Genomic DNA, 27,260 nt, shown 5'->3' with positions numbered 1-27,260 from the left:
ATCAGCACTTCTAATCTGAGATGCTTTGCGGATACAGGGCCTGGTCCCCAAAGGACATATGCTTATCTAAATGTATACCATCTCAAAAACCTATTACAGAATGTCTTACAAGTCCTCTCACAACAAAAGGAACAACTGTATTTCCCCTTTATGCCACACTACTTTTGGCTGTACCATGTTCACATTTGCACACATAGAGGAAATTACAAATACACTGGCGCCCTCTTGTGACAGCCACTTATAACGCATTCATTCCCGAAACTTATGAGAAAGGGCGCAAAACCAACCAAACCAGCCCCAAAAGGGATGAGTTGCAATTTGCAAAACACCATTTTTATATTCATATGCTAGTTCTCTCAGAATACTCACCCACTGGCGACGTCATCAGGGCGAGCTGCGTTCTTGCTCAGCACATCCCCGTCACTCATGTAGCCCGTCACCTCCATGGCGATGCCCTCCAGGTCAATATCCTCCTCTCTCTCCCCCAGATCCATACCGAGGGCACCTCCCCGCCCCGCCAGCTGTCTCCGCAGGGGGCCAGGGTACAAGTAGCGCCCCCCCTGCCCTCCTCCTCCTCCCCCCAAGGCACGACCCCCGTAGCCGTTCCCCGTGGAGGGGGCGTCCCCCGCCTGCAGACGGGGGCTGGACTGGCCCAGTCGCCATGACGACAGGGAGGGCCGGGAGGAAGTGAGGCTGAGGATGCTCCGCCCACTCCCGCCGCCACCGCTGATCTCCGTGGTGACGTTGCTGTCAAAGGTTGTCTCCAAGGTGCTGGGGTAGGGAGGGGGGGAAGCAGAAACAAAGACTATGAGCGTAAGACTAGACATTAGCTCAGCAGCATTGAACTGGACTAGACAGTGGGTAAGACCTCTCTAATCCTGTGAAAGGGAGCGCAAGCAGCAGGGAGAAAGACTGGTTCAGGAGCATGAATCAAAATCCTAAGAAAAGACAAGCCATTACTGGATCAAAGACACTGACACTCTCATAAAAAGGGGGGGGGGGGGGGGGGGAGATCATGCTGAAAGAACCAGACACAAGACACAGTCTAGTGGGGTTGGAGAACAAGCCCTCCGTTACATACAAACTAGAATAGAGCATCAGACAGACAAGTCTTAAACCGCAAAAGTTCAGAGCTGGTGTAACTGGGTCAGGTTTGTAAGCCGCCTTGTTCGCAAACGCTTTTTCAGTTCTGCCCACAAATGTTCTATAGGGTGAGGTCAGGGCTTTGTGATGGCCACTCCAATACCTTGACTTTGTTGTTCTTAAGCCATTTTACCACAACTTGGGAAATATGCTTGTGTCATTGTCCATTTGCGACCAAGCTTTAACTTCCTGACTGATGTCTTGAGATGTTGCTTCAATATATCCACATCAATTTCCTCCCTCATGATGCCATCTATTTTGTGAAGTGCACCAGTCCCTCCTGCAGCAAAGGACCCCCACAACATGATGCTGCCACCCCCACCCACGATGGTCATTATGGCCAAACAGTTCTATTATCAGACCAGAGGACATTTCTCCAAAAAGTACAATCTTTGTCCCCATGTGCAGTTGCAAACCGTAATCTGGCTTTATGGCGGTTTTGGAGCAGTGCCTTCTTCCTTGCTGAATGGCCTTTCAGGTTATGTCGATATAAGACTCGTTTTACTGTGGATATAGATACTTTTGTACCAGTTTCCTCCAGCATCTTCACAAGGTCATTTGCTGTCGTTCTGGGATTGATTTGCACTTTTCGCACCAAAGTACGTTCATCTCTAGGAGACAGAACGCGTCTCCTTCCTGAGCGGTATGACGGCTGCGTGGTCCCATGGTGTTTATACTTGCGTACTATTGTTTGTACAGATGAACGTGGTACCTTCAGGTGTATGGAAATTGCTCCCAAGGATGAACCAGACTTGAACCAGAGCCATTTTTCTTCTGAGGTCTTGGCTGATTTCTTTTGATTTTCCCATGGTGTCAAGCAAAGAGGCACTGAGTTTGAAGGTAGGCCTTGAAATACATCCACAGGTACATCTGTGGATGTATTAAAGGCATAGTCATTATTAAAGGCATAGTCAACTTAGTGTATGTAAACTTCTGACCCACTAGAATTGTGATACAGTGAATTAGATGAATTCACTTATGTCTGTAAACAATTTTTGGAAAAATTACTTGTGTCATGCATGAAGTAGATGTCCTAACCGACTTGCCAAAACTATAGTTTGTTAACAATACATTTGTGCAGTGGTTGAAAAACGAGATTTAATGACTCCAACCTAAATTTGTGGGCAGAACTGAAAAAGCGTGAACGAGCAAGGAGGCCTACAAACCTGACTCAGTTACACCATCTCTGTCAGGAGGAATGGGCCAAAATTCACCCAACTTATTGAGGGAAGCTTGTGGAAGGCTAACCGAAACATTTGACCCAAGTTAAACAATTTAAAGGCAATGCTACCAAATACTAATTGAGTGTATGTAAACTTCTGACCCACTGGGAATGTGACAAAAGAAATAAACGCTGAAATAAATCCTTCTCTCTACTATTATTCTGACATTTCACATTCTTAAAATAAAGTGGTGATCCTAACTGACCTAAGACAGGGAATTTTTACTTGGATTTAAATGTCAGGAATTGTGAAAAACTGAGTTTAAATGTATTTGGCTAAGGTGTATGTAAACTTCCAACTTCAACTGTATGTATATGGATATATTTACCCAGAAAAATATATGGGGGATTGGAAATGATGCAGACAATTACATTGATGGAAGCAACAGTCGTTCCGAAATATTAAGCTGATCCATGTAACTAACCTTACATTTTACATTAACTATTGGGATTTTTACAAGAGAAAGTATTATGGATCATTGCTAAGAATAGCTTTATTGTGATTACTATTGTGGTCTCTCTCTAGGAGCTGTGTCTGTTATGTCTTAATGGATGTCAGTGGAACTTGTTGAATACACAGAAACAGAATGTAGTATTGAATCTGCAATATGGAGTCTGTTTGGATACTGGACTGGACACATGTTCTGGATCTGTCTATTCTCATTGCAGGGGGGGAGGGGTTCTTACCTGTGTGTGATCTGAGTCCCCCGTAGACTGGACATAGTCTCTTCCAGGTTCTGGCGCAAATCTGCAATGTTTTTAACAGTCCGCAGCCTCCGTGTCTCTGGATCTTCTGCTATACAGAACAAACATTGTGACTGAGTACATAGGCACTAGTGGTGCGCGGGTCAACAGTTTGTTCACCCGCACCCTCCCGCAATTGCTAATAACCCATCAGCAACAGCCAGACAATATGTTATAAAGTGAAAATATGAGGCCCACACCCGACCCTAAACCGCTAATATAGAAAATGCGCCGTAGGCTACAGTCAGAGTCAAACTCCGACGTCCTTTTCGCCTGCGTGGATCGACGTTTACTTTTTCTCCCAGTTCCCAAAAACATTTGGCAAATGGTGTGTAGGCTATTTGGTGCCGGTACATAGGCTTACACGCTAATGCCAGATAGCCTAAAATAATGGAGAAAAAATAAATAAACGTAGCCTATAGATATAAATTGCACACGAATGAGACATTTATGGAATTTTTAAGGCATTGTTTTCTCTTTATTCAACCCGCCCGCCACCGACCTGCCCTTCATCAACACAATATTTCATGACGCTAAACCCACCCCGTGGACATAACTGAGGAAGACTGCGGGCTATGAGTCAACCTGCGCATCACTAATGGACACAACAAAAAACAAAAACTGAATTTGGAGTACATGAGCCAGAAAGGTATTTTTCCCTTCAGACAGAATCAATCCACAGTTGGTTTCATGTGCTGTTCTCCTCAAACGAACAATCTAAAACAATCAAAACTAACAAACAAAATGGCCTATGTCATTTATGTACTGTTTAGACACACATAATCAATTGCCTAACAGCTCCTACAGACATAACTAGTCGATGGCCTACCTGAAAGGTCCTCAATGGATGGCTGGCTGGTTTTAAAGGGAACGTTTTCTCCGCCCCTTCCTCCTGACCCTGCCTCTGTCGCCATGATACCGTCGACGTCCGTTTGTGACCTAGATGATAACAAAGTGTCAAAGGTCAAAAGGAATATCTGGATTGTCAATGTCAATTCCCCCCTTTCTCTAAAACAGAGATGGTATGATCCTGCTGTTAATGCCCTATGACTGGCTAATGACAGGAGAGGAAGTTCATAAGTGGTGAGTGTAAGGGTAAGACAGGCTATTCATACAGGGGAGGATCAGAGGCAGGGTTGGGGAGTAACGGATTACATGCATTCCGTTACATGTAAGGGATTATAAAAAAACGGTAACTGTGATCCATTACGTTACCAGCTAAAATATTGTAATCAGATTACAGATACTTTTGAAAAACTAGATGATTACTTCGAGGATTACTTTTAAATTCAGAAAAGGATGTTGGCAACAACAAAAAAATCGGACGCTTCTCTGTTTTCTCAATGACATTCAAATCAGCATTGAAAAAAGGCGCACGTTTAAGTTTGTTCTACCTGAGCGAGTCTGACCACAAGTTAGAGACCACTTTGATGACACACCAAATGTGTTTGATGGATCGCTGGAAAAGAGCAGGAATAGGCATTTTTTTGTAGGCTACAGTCCAAGCTATGTCTTCCAATGGTGCGACTGCTGTTGGCATCCAAAGATTATTATTGATATCTACATAGTGCATTGATGTGAATCACACTGCTGCTCTCTCATTTAGCTATTTGCGCCTTACGGATTGTGGTTGTTGTGGATGGCTGTTCACAAATCTAAATGTGTATTTGAATCGAATAATGGTTGAATTCAAGAAGTTTAAGCTGCCTATAAATCATTGTTTTTGAAACCAGTGGACAGCCAGTGAGAAATGCGCTCTTGCAACAGTTGCATAGTGCAGATCCCAGCAGATCCCAGCCTATGCTTAATCTAATTCATGCTGATAAAAAAAACTAATTAATAGGCTTAAATGGACACTTGTTAAAACTCGCACACTTTTGATAGACTTAAAGGGGCAATCTGTAGTTGCTACATCCATTTTCAGACATAGAAATTATATACAGTACCAGTGAAAAGTTTGGACACTGTCACGCCCTGATCTGTTTCACCTGTCCTTGTGATTGTCTCCGCCCCCTCCAGGTGTCGCTTATTTCCCCCGGTGTATTTATCCCTGTGTTTCCTGTCTCTCTGTGCCAGTTCGTCTTGTCTGTTTCAAGTCAACCAGCGTGTTTTTCCCGTGCGCCTGCTTTTCTATTCTCTTTTGCTAGTCCTCCTGATTTTAACCCTTGCCTGTTTTCTGGACTCTGTACCCGCCTGCCTGACCATTCGGCCTGCCCTGATCCCGAGCCTGCCTGCCACTCTTTACCTCCTGGACTCTGAACTGGTTTTGATCTTTTGCCTGTCCACGACCATTTTGCCTACCCCTTTTGGATGTAATAAATATCAAAGACTCAAACCATCTGCCACCCGTGTCTGAATCTGGGTCTGGCCTTGTGCCCTTATAGACACACCTACTCATTCAAGTGTTTTTCTCTATTTTACTATTTTCTACGTCGTAGAATAATAGCGAAGACATCAAAACTAGCACAAATCGACATCATGTAGTAACCAAAAAATTGCGTTAAACAAATCAAAATATATTTGCCTGTCCTTCACTGAAATGTTATCTTTGCACAGATATATGCATCCATTGCTCCTACACATTCTCCCCTCAGTCCTTGTGTAGTGACTGCACAGCGAGATCAACGGAAGGTTCCCACTGATTCTATTGAAACCTTCCATTGATCTCGCTGTGCAATCGCCACTTCTTGAAGAATATAACTTATAAATGTCTCATGAGTTTAGTTCAACTGTCACACTCCATCAGAACCCAAAATATAAGCTTGTTTTTCGCCAATGTTTGTACACATTGTAAATGTAAACACTGTATAGCCTCATAATATGGTTAAAACAATCATTTTGATATCATGAATGGTCAGTCCTTACATCCATAGCTCTGTCTATTCATCTGAGGAGTGGTTACGTTTCTCCAGGCCCATCCCTCAGCTTTTTACCAAAACAGAGGCGGGGCACCCGTTTTGTTATTGTTTCATCTGTAGATTTGTCCTTTAACTTCTTGACGCTAGGGGTCAGATTTTTTTATATATTTTTTAATTTTTTAAATAACGTTCCCAAGGTAAACTGACTATTTCTCAGGTCCAGATCGTAGAATATGCATATAATTTACAGATTAGGATAGAAAACACTCCAAAGTTTCCAAAACTGTCAAAATATTGTCTGTGAGTATAACAAAACTGATTTTGCAGGCAAAAACCTGAGGAAATCTAACCCGGAAGTGATTTTTTAAATTATTATTATTATTTTTTTTTTTATCTGTGTTTCATTGCCAGTCTTTCTTCCATTTAAAGGGGTATCAACCAGATTCCTTTTCCAATGGCTTCCTCAGGCTGTGACCAGGCTTTAGACATAGTTTCAGGCTTTTATTTTGAAAGAGATTTTTCAAAACTAGTCAGGTGTCCTTTGATTAGTTCCTGCGCGCGAGAGGGGTAACTCTCCATTTTCTTTCTCTCTTTTATTGAATAGGTTACAGTCCGGTTGAAATATTATCGATTATGTTTGTTAAAAACAACCTGAGGATTGATTATAAAAAACATTTGACATGTTTCTACGAACATTACGGATACTTTTTGGAATTTGTCGAACGGAACGAGGCTGTGGTTTTCTGAACATAACGCGCAACCCAAATGGCGTTTTTTTGTTATAAAAGTAATATTTATCGAACAAAAATAAAATGTATTGTGTAACTGGGAGTCTCGTGAGTGCAAACATCCGAAGATTATCAAAGCTAAGCGATTAATTTTATTGCTTTTCTGACTTTCGTGACCATGCTAATTTGGGGCTAGCTGTTCTAGCATTGATTGATACACTCACAAAGCTTGGATTGCTTTCGCTGTAAAGCATATTTTCAAAATCTGACACGATAGGTGGATTAACAACAAGCTAAACTGTGTTTTGGTATATTTCACTTGTGATTGCATGATTATAAATATTTTTCGTAATATTTTTGAATTTGGCGCCCTGCAATTCAGCGGTTGTTTAGGAAAATGATCCCGCTAAAGGGATCTGTGCGCAGAGAGGTTAAACAGCTTCATATTATCTAGATATCAAAGTGTCACCAACAAAAAGGTAAACAATAGGTCTATAGCGAATGCAGCATTCATTTTTCACATGTAAATAGCACTTTTCAGTAGTGCTCAAAGCATGCCATTCCATGAGCGCAGCATTTATTTTTCAACTCGAATTAATGAGCCCAACCAGTCCTCCACGACAACAGGGGAAAGGGGACCCTGATCAGAGGTATAGCGGGTAGGCTGTCCCAGGCTAGGATCAGGGGATGTGGGGGGGGGGGGGTTGGATAACTAGAGGTGGTTAGAATGGCTCCATTCAGTGGCTCCACCCATATCACACTGGGACTGAGATACAGAGGGCAGGGGTGGGGTGAGCATACAAACACACAGTGGGAAAGTGATTCTAGGGGAAATTCCTAGCAAACAGCTTGCAGATGCCCACTAATGATCAGTGACTAATGACTTATGATCCTTTCAGACTTTCTCAGGATACTATTACAGATTCACATAGGCTTGGTCGGGCAGCCACACCATGACAAATGTTACAGTTTACAGTTTTATCAGTCCAAAGTATGTGTATTGCTCACCTGTACATGAAGGGTGCTACGGTGGCTGTATTGGGGTGGCTGTGGTGCTGCTGAGGCTGAGGTAGCTGGACACTGACCGTGTTGCAGGCTGTGCTCTGTGTAGCGCCACCACTTCCACCTTCCACCACCGGGGCGGCGCAATTGCCCTGTTGTGAGGCCTTGCCCTCTGTAGAAGCCAGACTGGAGGTGGAGCTAGAATGTCTGCTGTCCCTGTCCTTGTCCAGGTGTCCGCGGTGCAGGACCAGACCCCCTCCCAACCGCATGCTCCGGGGACGCTCCCCACCCTCCTTCCCCCCTGCCGAGGGCGCCTTCCCCCCTACCCCTGAGGTTTTACCCCCTGGCTTTGGTATGCCGCTGTGTGCAGGGACAGAACTCTCCTTCTTGGCCACTTTGCTCCCTTTGGGTATGAAACAGGCGATTTTAGAAGTCCTCTTATTGGAAGAGGGTTCCGTTTCCATTGCGACAGTGGTAGTCGCTTCCTCCTTAGGCTCCTCCCCCCTGAGTTCCATCCTCTCTGTGGTGGAGATGTGTTTCCCCGCCTCTTTCCCTCTTTCCTTTTCCTTCCCCCTCTCCTTCTCTTTCTCCTTCTCTTTCTCCTTCTCCAGTCCTTTCACTGAGCTCTTTTTAGCGGTCAGAGCTCTGCTGAACGTGCGCTGAGCGATTCCCCTCAGTGCGATCTTGGGGCTGCTGGTTGTTGTGGCGATGGTAGGGACATGGGCTGGGGCACCACCGTGGGTCGTCCCGTTACCAGTCCCGTTGGCGCCAGGACGGGCATTCCCCTCCGCCTCCTCCAGGGAGTCGGTGTTGGACCCTGCTTCTGCCCTCTCCACTCCACCAGCCCCGAGCTGCCGGGCGGGGGCACCGCAGTCCGCCTGAGCCCCCTGAGTGCTGGAGGACGAGGACTTAGATCCACCTTTGCTGTTAAACAGCTTGAGCTTCTCCAGCATAGACTTCTGTTGGATAACTTTAGGGGGGGGCTCGGTGGACGAGGAGGCCTTCGAGGAGGCATCCTTCTCCTGCTTGACAGAGAGCATGGCTGAGGAGGAGGTGTGCTTGGAGCTCACAGACTTACTCCTCCAGGGCTTGCTGCTGGAGTTGGGGTGGGGGATGGCCGAGGAGGAGGAGGCTGGAGGGACGGGGGCCGAGGTAGAGGCGCTGTTGGCGGAAGTGCTGACGGCCGCTGGGGACGACGGAGCATGCTCAGTCATTACCGGAGTCTGTGAAGTCATGCCCTCTGAGGGTTCTGTGAGGAAGAGGAGGAAGAGGAAAAGGGGAGGATGAAGAGGTGGAAGGGATGAAGAAAAGGACGAGAGGAGGAAGTGAGAAGAGAATAACCGAGAGGAGAGGAGAATAGGAGTGAGAGGGGAGTCGGAGATGAGAGGAGTGAAGAAGATGAAGAGGAGGAAGAGAAGGGGGAAAGCAGGAGTGGGAGAGAGGATAAGGAGAGAAATAAGAGATGGTTAGACAGAGCAATCCTCACAGACCCCACACTAACTGTCCATATAAGGTCCTGCACTGTGGAAAGCTCAAGTTAGCATGTGTTGACACAGTAAAGACGTGTCATTACTTAACGCCAGCGAACCCACGACACTCTGAAAACTATTAGAAACCTTGGACAATAACAATGAGAGTGCCCATCATAAAGTATTTATAAAAACAATGAGGGAAAGCACTTTAAAGTTTGGCCAAGGAATTTGAGCTGAGATACAACACTGCCACTGACACCCCTGGGAGGTCTGGACTGATGCTGGTCATTATCTTCCAATTCACAGAAAGACTTGCTCCGCTCCAAGGCTGTATTCTGAAGTACTGTGGAAACGAGCGAGCTAAAACACAAAAACACAAAATATTTTCATTCATTTGACTATTTTGTCTAAATTAAGGTTTTACAGAAGACACACCTGTCACTGTTACAGAGCACACAAAAACCAACAAAGCACTTTTTAAAAAGTTGATATTGTTCGCCCCTCTAAATCAATAATGTTTGACTTACCAATAACAGTCACAATCAAATCCAAAACCCACATAGATACAGAACTCATAAAGTAGCTAAGATATTCTTCCTCAAGAGGCTAATACTGTACAGTACAAGAATAGAGTGTAGTTATTGTTGTGTGCATGTAGAGAGCCTACTTACTGCTAGCGTTACTTTCAATATTCAAAGCCAAACTGCCAAACTGCCCTTGTGGCCACTCCCATGCCCAACCCATTAGCCAGCCAGTACAGCACATGGACACAGCAAAACAGAAGCTACTATCCTGCTGCACAAATACTTTCACAAACACGGTCAATTAAGTAATGATCTCAAATTGAATCCATTGCAATTCCTTTTCAATGTACTCTTAGGGAAAAAATTTGTTAATCTCGAACCTTAAAGGGTTCTTCGGCTGTCCCCATAGGAGAACCCATTGAAGAACCCTTTTTAGTTGCAGGTAGAACCCTTTTCGATCCAGGTAGAACCCTTTTCGGTTCCAAGTAGAATGCTTTCTACAGAGGGTTCTACATGGAACCCAAAACTGTTCTACCTGGAACCAATAAGGGTTCCCCCTGGAACCAAAAACGTTTATCCAATGGGGACAGCCGAAGAACCCTACTTAGTGTAGTTTGCAACCCTTTTTTCAGTATACCGCGTTAACATGACTCTAAACACTTGACTTTATTGTGGTAACTCCTTAAACGACTAATTTAAAATTCACACATTTGGGCCTTGGTAAGGACGTATTTACTAGGAATATTAAACACTACACATCTTTATGCCACATCCCATTTTCACCACATGTATTCCTGTTTTTTAAGCGCCTTTCAAGCCCTAATTGCTTTCCATGCCCCTGTCGTTTCCCCCCAGTTCAGTATTTATTGTGTGCGCATTGAAACAATGTGCCCATTAGGAAGTGATTTGGGCCCAATTAGCCATGCTAGCGGAAAGTGGGTCAGGTTGCTAATAGCTGGCTTCCTATTGGAGGAGGGCCTGAATGAGCGAGAGAGGAGGACCAGCAAGAATTACAGAAGAGGTAGAGAGAGAGAGAGGTAGAGAGAGGTAGAGAGAGAGAGAGCGAGATACAGACAAACAGATAATGAGAAAGAGAGGGATTCAGACTCACTGAGGCTGGGATGTGGGAAAAGGGGAACTTTGAGAAGCTTACATCATGCCAACAGAGCGGTCTGTGTCCCAGAGGGAGAATAGGGGGTGAAACCAGCTGGGGTTTTGGTTCAGAAGTGGACATTGTGTTGGCTCGGACACCGGACACAAGAAAAACACAGAGCATGTCCGCGGATGACCCAGAACCAGATGACCACCTAAGATGCCCCAGTTTGAATGAAAAGGAGATCCACATTTCACATCCTGGGTCAGATGTGAAATTGCTGTGAACCCCTTGCCCCATGGTTGTCAATAAAGTTGTACTGAATTGAATCCCCTTATTTTATCGCACAATTGCCTGTTTTGGACACACATGATGTATCAATATATGGAAACACACCTGAGCCACTGACCAGCATGCTTTCTCCCTCTCTCTCTAACCTACAGAGTTCAATGTGTGGCACTTTCATCTCGTCCAATATCACAAAGACATGGACTGCTTACATCCCACTCATAAGAGGTCGTATACCTCCCGACCTGGCTAAGATCACTGTGAGAAAGTTCACTACCTTGGGACAAAAATATAAATCCACCAACGCGCACACACATCTTTGTGCCTCTATATGACTTGTGTAATCACGTAGTTTACACAAGACACATGTTTTAGTGTTTAAATCTTAACTACTCAACTAGTGCAGTCAATTAGTAGTCTGCAATCTGAGTCTAACAGACAGAGAGGCCCTCAGGACTTAACCACAGACCACCAGTGAAATTCCTGCCATAACCCAACTCTGTCTCGCACGCACACAATCTCTCCAACTCTAGTCTACAAAGCCTCTTTCATACCAAAAACCTGTGTTGAACAATGGATTCAACCAAAATCTCATCTACAGTGCATTCGGAAAGTATTCAGAACCCATGACTTTAAATTACAGCCTTATTCTAAAATTGATTCAAGTGGTTTTTCCCCTCATCAATCTGCACACAATACTCCTTAACGACAAAGCAGAAACAGGTATTTATACATTTTTGCAAATGTGTAAAAAACACAGAAAAATCCCATTTACAGAAGTATTCAGACCCTTTACTCGGTACTTCGTTGAAGCACTTTTGGCTGCGATTACAGCCTTGAGTCTTCTTGGGTATTGTCACGGCCGTTTAAAGGAGTGGACCAAGGCGCAGCGTGATTGGAATACATTCCTCTAATTTTATTCAACGACGAACACTAACAAAACAACAAACGAAACGTGAAGCCAACGTAGTGCTCACAGGCAACTAAACATGGACAACTACCCACAAAACCAACATGGAAAATGGCAACCTAAATAGGCTCCCCAATCAGAGACAACGATAAACAGCTGTCTCTGATTGGGAACCCACTCAGGCCACCATAAACCTACATACCCCTAGACAATACAAAATCCCCATAGATAACCAAAGAAAACCTAGACAAGACAAAACCCCCTAGACAATACAAAAACTAACCAAACCACCCCTCGTCACACCCTGACCTAACCAAATAATAAAGAAAGCAAATATAACTAAAGTCAGGGCGTGACAGTACCCCCCCACCCCAAAGGCGCGGACTCCCGGCCGCAAACCTAAACCTATATGGGAGGGTCTGGGTGGGCATCTCCCCGCGGTGGCGGCTCTGGTGAGGGACGCAGCCCCCGCTCCACCTCTGGCTTGGCCCACTTTGGTGGCGCCTCTAGAGCGGGGACCCTCGCCGCCGACCCCGGACTGGGGACCCTCGCAGCGGGCTCCGGACAGGAGGGAGACTCTGGCGGCTCCGGACAGGAGGGAGACTCTGGCGGCTCCGGACAGGAGGGAGACTCTGGCGGCTCCGGACTGGGGATCGACTCTGGCGGCTCCGGACTGGGGATCGACGCTGGAGGCTCCGGACTGGGGATCGACGCTGGAGGCTCCGGACTGGGGATCGACGCTGGAGGCTCCGGACTGGGGATCGTCGCTGGAGGCTCCGGACTGAAGGGCGTCACTGGAGTGGAGAGACACACAGGAGGCTTCGTGCCATGGATCATCACTGGAGGCTTCTTGCCATGGATCATCACTGGAGGCTTCGTGCCATGGATCATCACTGGAGGCTTCGTGCCATGGATCATCACTGGAGGCTTCGTGCCATGGATCATCACTGGAGGCTTCGTGCCATGGATCATCACTGGAGGCTTCTTGCCATGGATCATCACTGGAGGCTTCTTGCCATGGATCATCACTGGAGTGGAGAGACACACAGGAGGCCTGGCTCTGGGAGAAGGCACAGGACTCACCAGGCTGGGGAGACATGCAGGAAAGTTAGGGCTTAGCACAGGCACAGGACTCACCAGGCTGGGGAGACATGCAGGAGGTCTCTTCCTTGGCCGAGGCACCGGATACACTAGGCCGTGGAGGCGCACTGGAGGTTTCGAGCTAAGAGCCTGCACAACCTGTCCTGGCTGGATGGTGACTTTGGCCCGGCACGTACGGGGCGCAGGCACAGGACGCACTGGGCTGTGCAGATGCACTGGAGACACCGTGCGCTCCACCGCATAACACGGTGCCTGACCAGGACGACGCCCGCCACGGTAAGCACGGGGAGTTGGCTCAGGTCTCCAACCTGGCTCAGCCAATCTCCCCGTGTAACCACAACATTTTTTTGGGGGGGGGGGAGTGGCCTCTCAGGCTTCCTTGCCAGCCGTGTTCCCGTGTAATCCTTGACCCCTCTCCTAGCTGCCTCCTCAGTACTGCGATGTTCACTCCTCTGTCCCCAGGGTCCCTTGCCTTCCAAGATTTCCTCCCATGTCCAAATCTCCAGGTAACAACGCTGCTTGGTCCTCTTTTGGTGGTGGGTAGTTCTGTCATGGCCGTTTAAAGGAGTGGACCAAGGCGCACTCCTTTAGGGATGGTGCACACCATCGTAGGGATGGTGCGAGGTTTACTCCAGACGTGACACTTGGCATTCAGGATAAAGAGTTCAATCTTGGTTCATCAGACCAGAGAATAGTGTTTCTCATGGTCTGAATCCTTTAGGTGCCTTTTATCAAACTCCAAGCGGCTGTCATGTGCCTTTTACTGAGGAGTGGCTTCCGTCTGGCCACTCTACCATAAAGGCCTGATTGGTGGAGTGCTGGAAGGTTCTCCTTTCTCCACAGAGGAACTCTAGAGCTCTGTCAGAGTGACCATCAGGTTCTTGGTCACATCCTTGACCAAGGGCCTTCTGCCCTGATTGCCTCAGTTTGGCCGGGTGGCCAGCTCTAGGAAGAGTTTTGGTGGTTCCAAACTTCTTCCATTTAAGAATGATGGAGGCCACTGTGTTCTTGGGGACCTTCAATGCTGCAGAAATGTTTTGGTACTTTTCCCCAAATCTGTGCCTCGAATCCTGTCTCGGAGCTCTACAGACAATTCCTTCAACCTCATGGCTTGGTTTTTGCTCTGACATGCACTGTCAACTGTAGGACCTTATATAGACAGGCATGTGCCTTTCCAAATCATGTCCAATCAATTGAATTGACCACAGGTGAACTCTAATCAAGTTGTAGAAACCTCTCAAGGGTGATCAATGGAAACAGGATACAGGATGCACCTGAACTCAATTTCGAGTCTCATAGCAAAGGGTCTGAATACTTATGTAAATAAGGTATCTGTTTTTTACTTTTAATACATATTCAGAAATTTCTAAAAACCTGTTTTCACTTTGTCATTATGGGACATTGTGTGTGGTTTGATGAGTAAAAAAAAAAGTGTAATCCATTTTAGAATAAACCTGTAATGTAACAAAATGTGGAAAAGGATAAGGGGTCTTAAATATGGAAAAACCTTCAAATCAGTGAATTAGTCTATTTCAGCCACACCTGTTGCTGACAGGTGTATAAAATACAGCACACAGCCATGCAATCTCTCTACACAAACATTGGCAGTAGAATGGCTCGTACTGAAGAACTCAGTGACTTTCAACGTGGCACCGTCATACGACACCACCATTCCAACAAGTCAGTTCGTCAAATTTCTGCCCTGCTTGAGCTGCCCTGGTCAACTGTAGGTGCTGTTATTGTGAAGTGGAAACATCTAGGAGAAACAACGACTCAGCCGCAAAGTGGTAGGCCACACAAGCTCACAGAACGGGACCGCCGAGTGATGAAGCGGGTAGCGCTGTCCTCGATTGCAACACTCCCTACCGGGTTCCAAACTGCCTCTGGAAGCAACATCAGCACAAGAACTGTTCATAGGGAGCTTCATGAAATGGGTTTCCATGCCCAAGCAGCCGCACGCAAGCTTGAGATCACCATGTGCAATGCCAAGTGTCGGCTGGAGTGGTGTAAAGCCCGCCGCCATTGGACTCTGGAGCAGTGGAAACATTTTCTGGAGTGATGAATCACGCTTCACCATCTGGCAGTCCGATGGACGAATCTGGGTTTGGTGGAAGCCAGGAGAACGCTACCTAACCGAATGCATAGTGCCAACTGTAAAGTTTGGTGGAGGAGGAATAATGGTCTGAGGCTGTTTTTCATTGTTCGGGCCAGGCCCCTTAGTTCCAGTGAAGGGAAATCTTAACTTTACAGCATACAATGACATTCTAGACAATTCTTTGCTTCCTAATTTGTGGCAACAGTTTTGGGAAGTCCCTTTCCTATTTCAGCATGACAATATCCCTGTGCACAAAGCAAGGACCATACAGAAATGGTTTGTCTTGATCGGTGTGGAAGGATTTGACTGGCCTGCACAGAGTCCTGACCTCAACCCCATCGAACACCTTTGGGAACGCCGACTTCGAGCCAGGCCTAATCGCCCAACATCAGTGCCTGACCTCACTAATGCTCTTGTGGCTGAATGGAAGGAAGTCCCCGCAGCAACGTTCCAACATCTAGTGGAAAGCCTTCAAAGGCGAGTGGCTGTTATAGCAGCAAAGGGGGGACCAACTCCTTATTAATACCCATGATTTTGGAATGAGATGTTCTGTAATCTATAATCTTTCTATAATCTCTCGGTCCCCCTCTATTTCTGACTCTGCCTCTCCCCTTCCTCTCTATCAACTTTCTCTCTCTGGGATTGGGTCCTACCCTGAGCTGCCCTCTGTCCTGATAACATCACTGGCTTCTGGGATATCCGCCCGGCACAGTGGACATAGAGCCCTTTTCACGGATCATCACGCCTGTGTGTGTTCCACTGTGTCTGTGTTACTGTCTATATGTGCCAGTACCAAGTGTACAATACAAGCGTCCTCAACGTGTGTGTGTGTGTGTGTGTGTGTGTATGTGTGTGTGTGTGTGCGCATGCGTGAGTCAGAGACATGTTTGTTCAGCAGAGCCACTTCAAAAAGGCCCATGGTTTTCCCCCCGGCGTTTAATGGCTTAATCTCGTCACAAACTAAACCGGGAGACAAACACGGTTGAGCCCGCAACGCAACGCAACCACGCACACACACAAAAACAAGCTTAAATGCATTAGAGGGGCTAGCGTCGTCTGACTCTGTTCAGCCCTCTCGACCGCTTTCATGTTCAACATACTCATTTAGACTTGTCAGTCAGCACTGACCTGGGTATTCCCTGCCTATAGAAATATACAGTGCCTTTGGAAAGTATTCAGACCACTTGACTTTTCCCCACATTTTGTTACGTCACAGCCTTATTCTAAAATGTATTAAATAAATAAAAATCCGCCGCAATCTACACACAATACACCATAATGACAAAGCGAAAACAATCAATTCAATTGATTGGACATGATTTGGAAAAGGTACACAACTGTCTATACAAGGTCCCACAATCCTGTCAGAGCAAAAACCAAGCCATGAGGTCGAAGGAATTGTCCGTAGAGCTCCGAGACAGGATTGTGTCAAGGCACAGATCTGGGGAAGGGTACCAAAAAATGTCTGAAGCATTGAAGGTCCAAGAACACAGTGGCCTCCAACATTCTTAAATGGAAGAAGTTTGGAACCATCAAGACTCTTCCTAGAGCTGACCGCCCGGGCAAACTGAGCAATCGTGGGAGAAGGGCCTTGGTCAGGGAGGTGACCAAGAACCCGATGTCACTCTGACAGAACTCCAGTTCCTCTGTGGAGATGGGAGAACCTTCCAGAAGGACAACCATCTCTGCAGTACTCCACCAATCAGACAGAAGCCACTCCTCAGTAAAAGGCACATGACAGCCCGCTTGGAGTTTGCCAAAAGGCACCTAAGGACTCTCAAACCATGAGAAACAGGATACTCTGGTCTGATGAAACCAAGATTGAACTCTTTGGCCTGAATGCCAAGCATCACATCTGGAGGAAATCTGGCATCATCCCTAAGATGAAGCATGGTGGTGGCAGCATCATGCTGTGGGGATGTTTTTCAGCGGCAGGGACTGGGAGACTAGTCAGGATCGAGGCAAAGATGAATGGAGCAAAGTACAGAGAGATCCTTGATGAAAACCTGCTCCAGAGCGCTCAGGACTTCAGACTGGGGGACAATGACCCTAAGCACACAGCCAAGACAACGCAGAAGTGGCTTCGGGACAAGTCTCTGAATGTCCTTGAGTGGCACCAATCAGAGCCCGGAATTGAACCCGATTCAACATCTCAGCAGCGACACTCCCATCCAACCTGACAGAGCTTGAGAGGATCTGCAGAGAGGAATGGGAGAAACTCCCCAAATACAGGTGTGCCAAGCCTCATACCCAAGAAAAGTCGAGGCTGTAATCGTTGCCAAAGGTGCTTCAACAAAGTACTGAGTAAAGGATCTGAATACTTACACCACCGTTCAAACGTTTGGGGTCACTAAGAAATGTCCTTGGTTTTGAAATGAAAGCATTCCATGCGAGAAACTGCCAATAAACTGAAGATCACGGTCAACGCTGTGTACTACTACCTTCTGTCTATACAGAAGGCCTGCATAGAAGGCCAGCATTCCAGAGTCGCCTCTTCACTGTTGACGTTGAGACTGGTGTTTTGCGGTTACTATTTACTGAAGCTGCCAGTTGAGGACTTGTGAGGCATCGGTTTCTCAAACTAGACACTCTAATGTACTTGTCCTCTTGCTCAGTTGTGCACCGGGGCCTCCCACTCCTCTTTCCATTCTGGTTAGAGCCCGTTTGTGCTGTTCTGTGAAGGGTGTAGTACACACCATTGTATGAGATCTTCAGTTTCTTGGCAATTTCTCGCATGGAATAGCCTTCATTTCTCAGAACAAGAATAGACTGACGAGTTTCAGAAGAGTTATTTGTTTCTGGACATTTTGAGCCTGTATTCGAACCCACAAATACTGATGCTCCAGATACTCAACTCGTACAAAGAAGGACAGTTTTATTGCTTCTTTAAATCAGAACAACAGTTTTTAGCTGTGCTAACATAATTGCAAAATGGTTTTCTAATGATCAATTAACCTTTTAAAAGTGATAAACTTGGATTAGTTAACACAACGTGCCATTGGAACACAGGAGTGAAGGTTGCTGATAATGGGCCTCTGTACGCCTACTGTATGTAGATATTCCATTAAAAATCAGCCGTTTCCAGCTTCAACAGTCATTTACAACATTAACATTGTCTACACTGTATTTCTGATCAAGTTGATGTTATTTTAATGGACAATTTTTTTGTTGCTTTTCTTTCAAAAACAAGGACATTTCTAAGTGACCCCAAACTTTTGAATGGTAGTGTATGTAAATGCGATATTTCAGTTTAAAACTTTTATAAATTAGCAAAAAAATCTAAAAACCAGTTTTTGCTTTGTCATTATGGGGTATTGTGTGTAGACAGATTAGGGGGGGAACAATTTAATCAATTTTACAATAAGGCTGTTACCTAACAAAATGTGGAAAAAGTCAAGGAGTCTGAATACATTCCGTAGGCACGGTATAGAGATAGACATAGCGCCTTAACATGAAACCATGACTGAGTCTGGGGGGAAAGAGCAGTATCACACTTATAGACGCTGTATACAGTTTAGAATGACACACCGCCTAAACATATGATTATGAATGTGTCCAGATTCAGGAAAAGCCTTTTTAGCAACATACAGTATGATACTTAAAGAAATAGCTTAAGACATATTGCCAGGACTGCCCACAGAGCAATCATGTTTTAGCTGTACACAGATAGCTAAGCCAGAAATACCCTATAAATAAATAAATAAATACCACTGAACGTTACTTGGTTTTTTTCGCTTATATGTTCAATTACAAAGTTTAATCTAATTTAATTTAATATAGATGACTTCTATTAAGGAGAACAATATGTCATTTGTTTAAACTGCTTACTCATATCCCCAAGTTCAGATAACAGACGTGCGCGCACACACGCACGCACACCTCACTCATTGTGCCCTTGTGAGTGAGTGGGACAGCTAGTCTTTGTTTGGAGTGAAACTTTTAAAGTTCCTCCACATGAATAGACTCAAACAGAGAGGCTACAGCTCATCAACTGGCCATTCATTCAGCACTGTCTTCACTGTCCACACACACACACTCTCTCTCTCTCTCTCAATTACATGTAAAGGGCTTTATTGGGATGGGAAACATATGTCTACATTGCCAAAGCAAGTGAAGTAGATAATATACAAAAGTGAAACAAACGATAAAAAATGAACAGTAAACATTACACTCACAAAAGTTACAAAGGAATAGAGACATTTCAAATGTCATATTATGGCTATGTACAGTGTCGTAACCATGTGTAAACTATTAAAGTACAAAAGGTTGTATTTATAAAGTTGTATTTATAAGGTTGTATTTATAACGTTGTATTTACAATGGTGTTTGTTCTTCACCGGTTGCCCTTTTCTTGTGGCAACAGGTCACAAATCTCTCTCTCTCTCTCTGAATACATTGCTGCTGTCACCTTGTGTTAATGTAAAGCATAAGAGGAAGGCCAACTGTATGCTCATGTCTCTCCACTGTATACAACAGGATGCTTCCAGCGACCCGTTCTCCATTCTACTGTCAGCACCATTGACACAGAACAATTCAAGCCGGACAAAAGAACCGGCAGTTTCTACTGAGCATTAGCATCTTCAGCATTTTATTTCAAGGTAGTAAAATCACTGAATCTTCCCGCTAATAAATTGTTGCTAACTTGGTACAGTAAAGCTTACTAAGTAAAATGTTGTATTAAAAGAGTATACGATTTAAAAAACACAATATCACCCCGAGTCTGGTAACTAGGTAAAAGACCATGACCGATAGTACTATACGTCTGGGTCGAATCCCATCTGTCATACAAATCTCACAGCGGCATAATGTATGACTTAGGAGAAAGCTAGACTGGCGTGCACTCATCTCAAGTTGAGTTTCATAGCACTTAGTGAGGCTACGGGGAGAGCGGTGACAAGACAGATGACAAACCTCATAAGCGCTGCTGTATCACTGTCCCAGTAGAGTAGGCCAAAAGAAGCTGCGAGAAGAAGTAGAGTCCCAAACTCTGATACATGTTCCACGTAGTGCAGCCTGAGTGGAACTGTTGTGCAGGAGTGAGTTGGGTGAGGGGGGAGGGATTTGGCAGCGACTCAACAGGGAAGGTAGGTGGTTAGGGGGGGGAGATGATTCCAAACCTTCCTCCCCTCCTACCTGCTGTCTGTCCCTCTGCACCCTTCAGATCACACACACACACACACACACACACCACCCTCTCGTTCTCTCTTCCCTCCATCTCTCCCCCCCCATATTTCATACAGTCTAATACAGGGTAATGACTTTAGACAGTGGAAGACAAACACAGTGAGTCTATAAACAACCGAGTAGACGAGCTGAGTGGTGACAGCAGCGCAGAGAAGCTATATAAAACCTCTCACTGAACACACAGTCAAGCGGATTCACCCTGGCTAAACACAGCAGACAATGGAGTCGAATGAAGTCAATACAGTAAACGGTGTCAGTCTATCTGAATACAGTAACAGTAGACAGACACCAGTCACACCGTAATCGCCATAGAAATAGAATTATAGTTCTACGGTAACAGCCCCTGGGTTGTGGAGAATGTACAACGTGAGTTCAACGCGACATGAGAAGACGAGAGGCCGTGTGATAGTAAAGGTTAACACAGGGTCAAATGAATAAAAACAAACTCAGGTGAGTATCATTTTAACCACGTATTTTTTCCCTTGTAGGAATAATACCATTCTTGTCTCAGCCCAGAAAGTGTGTCCGGGATAACGATTTTGTCCGATTTTTGATTTGTGCGACTACACACCAACAAGATGCAGGCCAAGAAATGGTAATCGATTTAGGAAATATATCCAGGGCACACCATACGATATAAAGCACGGAGGCCTGGAGATGCTAACTGTGTTTATGGTAATTCAAGGTAAATTACCGTGAGACCCGGCAGACTTTTGCATGACAATAACCGGAGGACAACATGTCATGATCGCCACAGCCCTACAGTACTCATAGGTCATTCACAGTGTCCTACTATAGGCAAGCACGTGCGAGGTTAGACAGAACACAGTGCATAGCAGTCATACCAGGTACCAACTAGAGTTCATGGTAACCTTTATAGTGCAACACTAAATCTAACACACACACACACACACACACACACACACACACACACACGCACCTCTATAAATCACACACTGTCACCTAACCTTGTAAGCCATGTCAATGTCCTTTAGCGAGGAGACATGCAGCACACACACACTCTATAGGTCAGTGTCACGTGCATATAAACGCACAAATGAACGCAGGCGCACACACACAACCACACGCAGTGTTTTGATTGTCCTCGAAATACACAGCATTGAAGCTCGTCCTGTTCATTTCTGTATCCCAAAGCACCCTTTGCCAAGATGGAAAAATCACATGACCAGCCAGGTAAATAGGTGAAGCATCTGGCACCATAAATCATATCTAGTTTGACTCACAAAATTGTCTATCTAACGAATAACCTTTTATGCCCTCAATATGGGTAACAAAGATGAACTCTCTATTTCATGGCCCAACTCACTCACATATCAGTAAAGTGCTCCAGCACTGATGGAGTGCATTGTGGGTGGGAGAGGGTGTCTGCACTCAGGGACCCGTATCCACAAAGCGTCTCAAAGTAGGAGTGCTGATCTAGAATCAGTTTAGCCTTTTAGCTCATAACGAATCATATTATATGGACAGGTCTTAGATCAGCACTCCTACTGTACTCTGAGACGCTTTGTGGATAGGCCCTGGTCTATTCTGAGAAAGGGGGACTCCTAAGGCCTCCCACACCATAACGGCCTGATTAGGATAGCTGCCATACTCACAGACATAATCATCCACATCATGACCAGGACAGTCTGTCAGCGTTAATGACTTGACAGGTGGTTTAGGCATTTATGACCCGATTCAGGAAACTAGGCGTATGTCGCAAGTCGCAGCTTCACAGAAGAGCCGTTTGAACGTAAAAAATGTTTTTTTTTAGCAAAATGCTTTTCGGCAGAAATACCTTCTCGAACATGTGAACTTACAAGTGCCTTAATAACCAACTTGTACGCCATCTGTAAATACGAATACAATTGTTAAATTACGAGCCTTGTTGGTTAAGCCACAGAAAAATAAGGCTACCTTCCCATTTGCCATGATTGGCTGAGATAATGAGTGGGCTGGACATGCCGAGAGAGGAGTTCGGATTGGTCTGCCATATAGAGGGCTTCTGTCTATTTGAGCTCGTCAGTCTGTGTTGGTAATCCTGTCGAACGCAGCTTTTGAAAAAATGTATTGCGTAGTGGAGCTGCATACGTGTTGCTCTCTACTTTCTGGAGGATCGAGTTTTGAAATCAGTGAAATTAGAGTCTGATAGCTAAAGAGATGGAGGAAACACCTGTCTCCGGATTACATCTTCAAATTAAGGGCAACCGTGGAGTGGCATTCCTGACAGGGAGAAGTGTCCATCATGCATGATGATGTATACAGGTAAGATAGTCTAGCGTTAGCTAGCAACATTTTCAGATATTACACGTTTCTAATTTTGACAAAGTGGTTTCATTGCAAGCTAAAGTGTACTGTTAGCTAGCTAGCTAACGTTAGCTGGCTGGCTCCCTAGCTGACGTTATTATTAGTTTCCCAGAGCCGTTTGCTTTTCTAGTTAGAGCTTAATGTTAGCTAGCTAACATTGAACCTGGTTGGTTAGCTCCCGGCACTGTGGCATTGTTGGCACTATGTTCATTGTTGTTTAACTAGCTAACTAGCTTTAACTAGCTCATCGGCCATCGGCCAGAGCGTCAAGTGTGAGCGTCAAGGGAGAAACAAGATGGGTGGGGCTAAAGCCTAAGAGGGTGGGAATGATGCTGAATGGGTGTAGACAAAGAAGAGCTCTTCACAAGATACCAAAACATTCAAAGGTGATTTTCTAAAAAATTAGTTTACAAGTTGATCAACTTTCAAAGTAGAATTACTTTACAATTGTTCCTCAAATGCAGTGTATGACATACCATTTTGAAGACATCAAAAATGGGAAATAACAAATGGAATCATGTAGTAACCAAAAAAAATATATATTTCATATTTGAGATTCTTCAAATAGCCACCATTTGCCTTGGTGACATCTTTGCACACTCTTAGCATTCTCTCAATCAGCTTCACCTGGAATGCTTTTCCAACATTCTTGAAGGAATTCCCACATATGCTAAGCACTTGTTGGCTGCTTTTCCTTCACTCTGCCGTCCAACTCATCCCAAACCATCTCAATTGGGTTGAGGTCAGGTGATTGTGGAGGCCAGGTCATCTGATGTAGCACTCCATCACTCTCCTTCTTGGTAAAATAGCCCTAACACAGCCTGGAGGTGTGTTGGGTCATTGTTCTGTTGAAAAACAAATGATAGTCCAACTAAGCCCAAACCAGATGGGATGGCGTATCGCTGCAGGATGCTGTGGTAGACATGCTGGTTAAGTGTGCCTTGAATTCTAAATAAAATCACAGACAGTGTCACCAGCAAAGCACCCCCACACCATAACACCTCACCCTCCATGCTTTACAGGGGGAAATACACATGCAGAGATCATCCGTTCACCCACAACGTGTCTCACAAAGACACAGCGTTTGGAACCAAAAATCTCCAATTTGGACTCCAGACCAAAGGACACATTTCCACTGGTCTAATGTCCATTGCTTGTATTTCTTGGCCCAAGCAAGTCTTTTCTTCTTATTGGTGTCCTTTAGTAGTGGTTTCTTTGCAGCAATTCAACACCATAGTACCCTCCAAGCTCATCATTAAGCTTGAGGCCCTGGGTCTCAACCCCACCCTGTGCAATAGTGTCCTGGACTTTCTGACGGGCCGCCCCCAGGTGGTGAAGGTAGGAAACAACATCTCCACTTCGCTGATCCTCAACACTGGGGCCCCACAAGAGTGCGTGCTCTGCCCCCTCTTGTAGTCCCTGTTCACCCATGACTGCGTGGCAATGCACGCCTCCAACTCAATCATCACGTTTGAGGATGACACAACAGTAGTGGGCTTGATTACCAACAGCGACGAGACAGGAAAACAACCTACAGGAAAATAACCTATCACTCAATGTCAACAAAACAAAGGAGATGATCGTGGACTTCAGGAAACAGCAGAGGGAGCACCCCCCCATCCACACCGACGGAACAGCAGTGGAGAATTTGGAAAGTTTTAAGTTCCTCGGCGTACACATCACGGACAAACTGAAATGGTCCACCCACACAGACAGTGTGGCGAAGGCGGTGCAACAGTGCCTCTTCAACCTCAGGAGGCTGAAGAAATTTGGCTTGTCACCTAAAACCCTCACAAACTGTTAGACGCACAATTGAGAGCATCCTGTCGGGCTGTATCACCGTCTGGTACGGCAACTGCACTACCTTCAACCGCAAGGCTCTCCAGACGGTGGTGCAGTCTGCACAACGCATCACCAGGGGCAAACTACCTGCCTTCCAGGACACTTACAGCGCCCGATGTCACAGGAAGGCCACAACTACTTTGTGCCTCTTTGCTTGACATCATGGGAAAGTCTAAAGAAATCAGCCAAGACCTCAGAAAAATAATTGTAGACATCCACAAGTCTGGTTCATCCTTGGAAGCAATTTCCAAATGCCTGAAGGTACCACGTTCATCTGTACAAACAATAGTACGCAAGTATAAACACCATGGGACCACGCAGCTGTCATACCGCTCAGGAAGGAGACGCGTTCTGGCTCCTAGAGCTGAACGTACTTTGGTGCGAAGATTGCAAATCAATCCCAGAACAACAGCAAAGGACCTTGGAAAGATGCTGGATAAAACAGGTACAAAAGTATCTATATCCACAGTAAAACGAGTCCTAAATCGACATAACCTGAAAGGGCGCTCAGCAAGGAAGAAGCCACTGCTCCAAAACCGCAATAAAAAAACATACTACGGTTTGTAACTGCACATGGGGACAAAGATTGTACTTTTGGGAGAAATGTCCTCTGGTCTGATGAAACAAAAACAGAACTGTTTGGCCATAATGACCATCGTTATGTTTGGAGGAAAAAGGGGGAGGCTTGCAAGCCGAAGAACACCATCTCAACCGTGAAGCACGGGGGTGGCAGCATCATGTTGTGGGGTGCTTTGCTGCAGGAGGGACTGGTGCACTTCACAAAATAGATGGCATCATGAGGGAAGAAAATTATGTGGATATATTGAAGCAACATCTCAAGACATCAGTCAGGAAGTTAAAGCTTGGTCGCAAATGGGTCTTCCAAATGGACAATGACTCCAAGCATACTTCCAAAGTTGTGGCAAAATGGCTTAAGGACAACAAAGTCAAGGTATTGGAGTGACCATCACAAAGCCCTGACCTCAGTCCTATAGAAAATTTGTGGGCAAAACTGAAAAAGCGTGTTGACTCAGTTACACTAGCTCTGTCAGGAGGAATGGGCCAAAATTCACCCAACTTATTGTGGGAAGCTTGTGGAAAGCTACCCAAAACGTTTGACCCAAGTTAAACAATTTAAAGGCAATGCTACCAAATACTAATTGAGTGTATGTAACCTTCTGACCCACTGGGAATGTGATGAAAGAAATAAAAGCTGAAATAAATCCTTCTCTCAACTGTTTTTCTGACATTTCACATTCTTAAAATAAAGTGGTGATCCTAACTGACCTAAGACAGGGAATTTTTACTAGGATTAAATGTCAGGAATTGTGAAAAACTGAGTTTAAATGTATTTGGCTATGGTGTATGTAAACTTCCGACTTCAACTGTATCTCAAGGCCATCAGACTGTTTAACAGCCATCACTAACACCGAGAGGCTGCTGCCTACATACAGACTCAAATCATTGGCCACTTTAATAAATGGATCACTAGCCACTTTAAATAATGCCACTTTAATAATGTTTACATATCTTACATCACTCATCTCATATGTATATACTGTATTTTATACCATCTATTGCATCTTAACTATGCCGCTCGGTCCTCTCTCATCGATATATTTATATGTACATATTCTTATTTTATCCCTTTAGATTTGTGTGTATTAGGTAGTTGTTGTGGAATTGTTAGATGACCTGTTAGATATTACTGCACTGTCAGAACTAGAAGCACAAGCATTTCACTACACACGCATTGACATCTGTTAACCATGTGTATGTGACCAATAAAATTTGATCATAAAGACCTGATTCACACAGTCTCCTCTGAACAGTTGATGTTGAGATGTGTCTGTTACTTGAACTCTGTGAAGCATTTATTTGGGCTGCATTATCTGAGGCTGGTAACTCTAATGAACGTATCCTCTGCAGCAGAGGTAACTCTGGGTCTTCCATTCCTGTGGCGGTCCTCATGAGAGCCAGTTTCATCATAGCGCTTGATGGTTTTTTCGACTGCACTTGAAGAAACTTTCAAAGTTCTTGAAATGTTCCGTATTGACTGACCTTCATGTCTTTAAAGTAATGATGGACTGTCATTTCTCTTTGCTTATTTGAGCTGTTCTTGCCATAATATGATCTTGGTCTTTTACTAAATAGGGCTATCTTCTGTATTCCACCCCTACCTTGTCACAACACAACTGATAACTTTAAAGAAGGCACACCTGTTAATTGAAATTAATTCCAGGTGACTATCTCATGAAGCTGGTTGAGAGAATTCCAAGAGTGTGCAAAGCTGTCATCAAGGCAAAGGGTGGCTATTTTAAGAATTTGTTTAACACTTTTTTGGTTACTACATGTGTTATTTCATAGTTTGATGTCTTCACTATTATTCTACCATGTAGAAAATAGTAAAAATAAAGAAAAACCCTTGAATGAGTAGGTGTTCTAAAACGTTTGACCGGTAGTGTATGTATGTATGTTTGTGAGTGTGCGTGCGTGCGAAGGACAGACGTACCTTTGTGAGCGGCTGGTTTGGTCTTGTCTGTGAAGCCCTGACTTCGCCGGTTGCCGGCTGCGCCAACCGACCCGCGAGGTGCGATGTCACTGCCAGCAGTGGACACCCTCGCACTAGGGCCTGGGAGTCTGAGCGGGAGAGCAATAGAGCGTTTAGACTCAATGGCACAAACAGCAAAGATTAGGCAATACGTTCATTAAACGTCCAATATTTTCCCACCCATCTGTAACCCCAT

General features: G+C 45.1%; 1 protein-coding gene across 7 annotated transcripts in view; it reads right to left on the bottom strand.

Annotated features, from left to right (window-relative positions):
• Positions 1-27,260, bottom strand: part of nav2a (neuron navigator 2a) — a 298,168-nt gene that overhangs the window by 59,465 nt on the left and 211,443 nt on the right. For 6 of the 7 annotated variants that reach the window (XM_071381946.1, XM_071381948.1, XM_071381941.1 and 3 more), the window contains 5 exons: positions 27,026-27,153; positions 7,704-8,946; positions 3,939-4,048; positions 3,053-3,161; positions 370-771 (listed from right to left, as the gene is read on the bottom strand). In XM_071381946.1, the coding sequence (XP_071238047.1) occupies positions 370-771; positions 3,053-3,161; positions 3,939-4,048; positions 7,704-8,946; positions 27,026-27,153 (1,992 nt within the window). The remainder of the gene's footprint in view (positions 1-369; positions 772-3,052; positions 3,162-3,938; positions 4,049-7,703; positions 8,947-27,025; positions 27,154-27,260) is intronic. The other variant, XM_071381943.1, reaches the window with a different exon arrangement.

This window comes from Salvelinus alpinus, chromosome 33 (assembly GCF_045679555.1).
Source record: "Salvelinus alpinus chromosome 33, SLU_Salpinus.1, whole genome shotgun sequence".
Classification (NCBI taxonomy): domain Eukaryota; kingdom Metazoa; phylum Chordata; class Actinopteri; order Salmoniformes; family Salmonidae; genus Salvelinus; species Salvelinus alpinus.
Note: the sequence above shows the minus strand (reverse complement) of the source record. Positions and strands in the feature narration are given on the sequence as shown.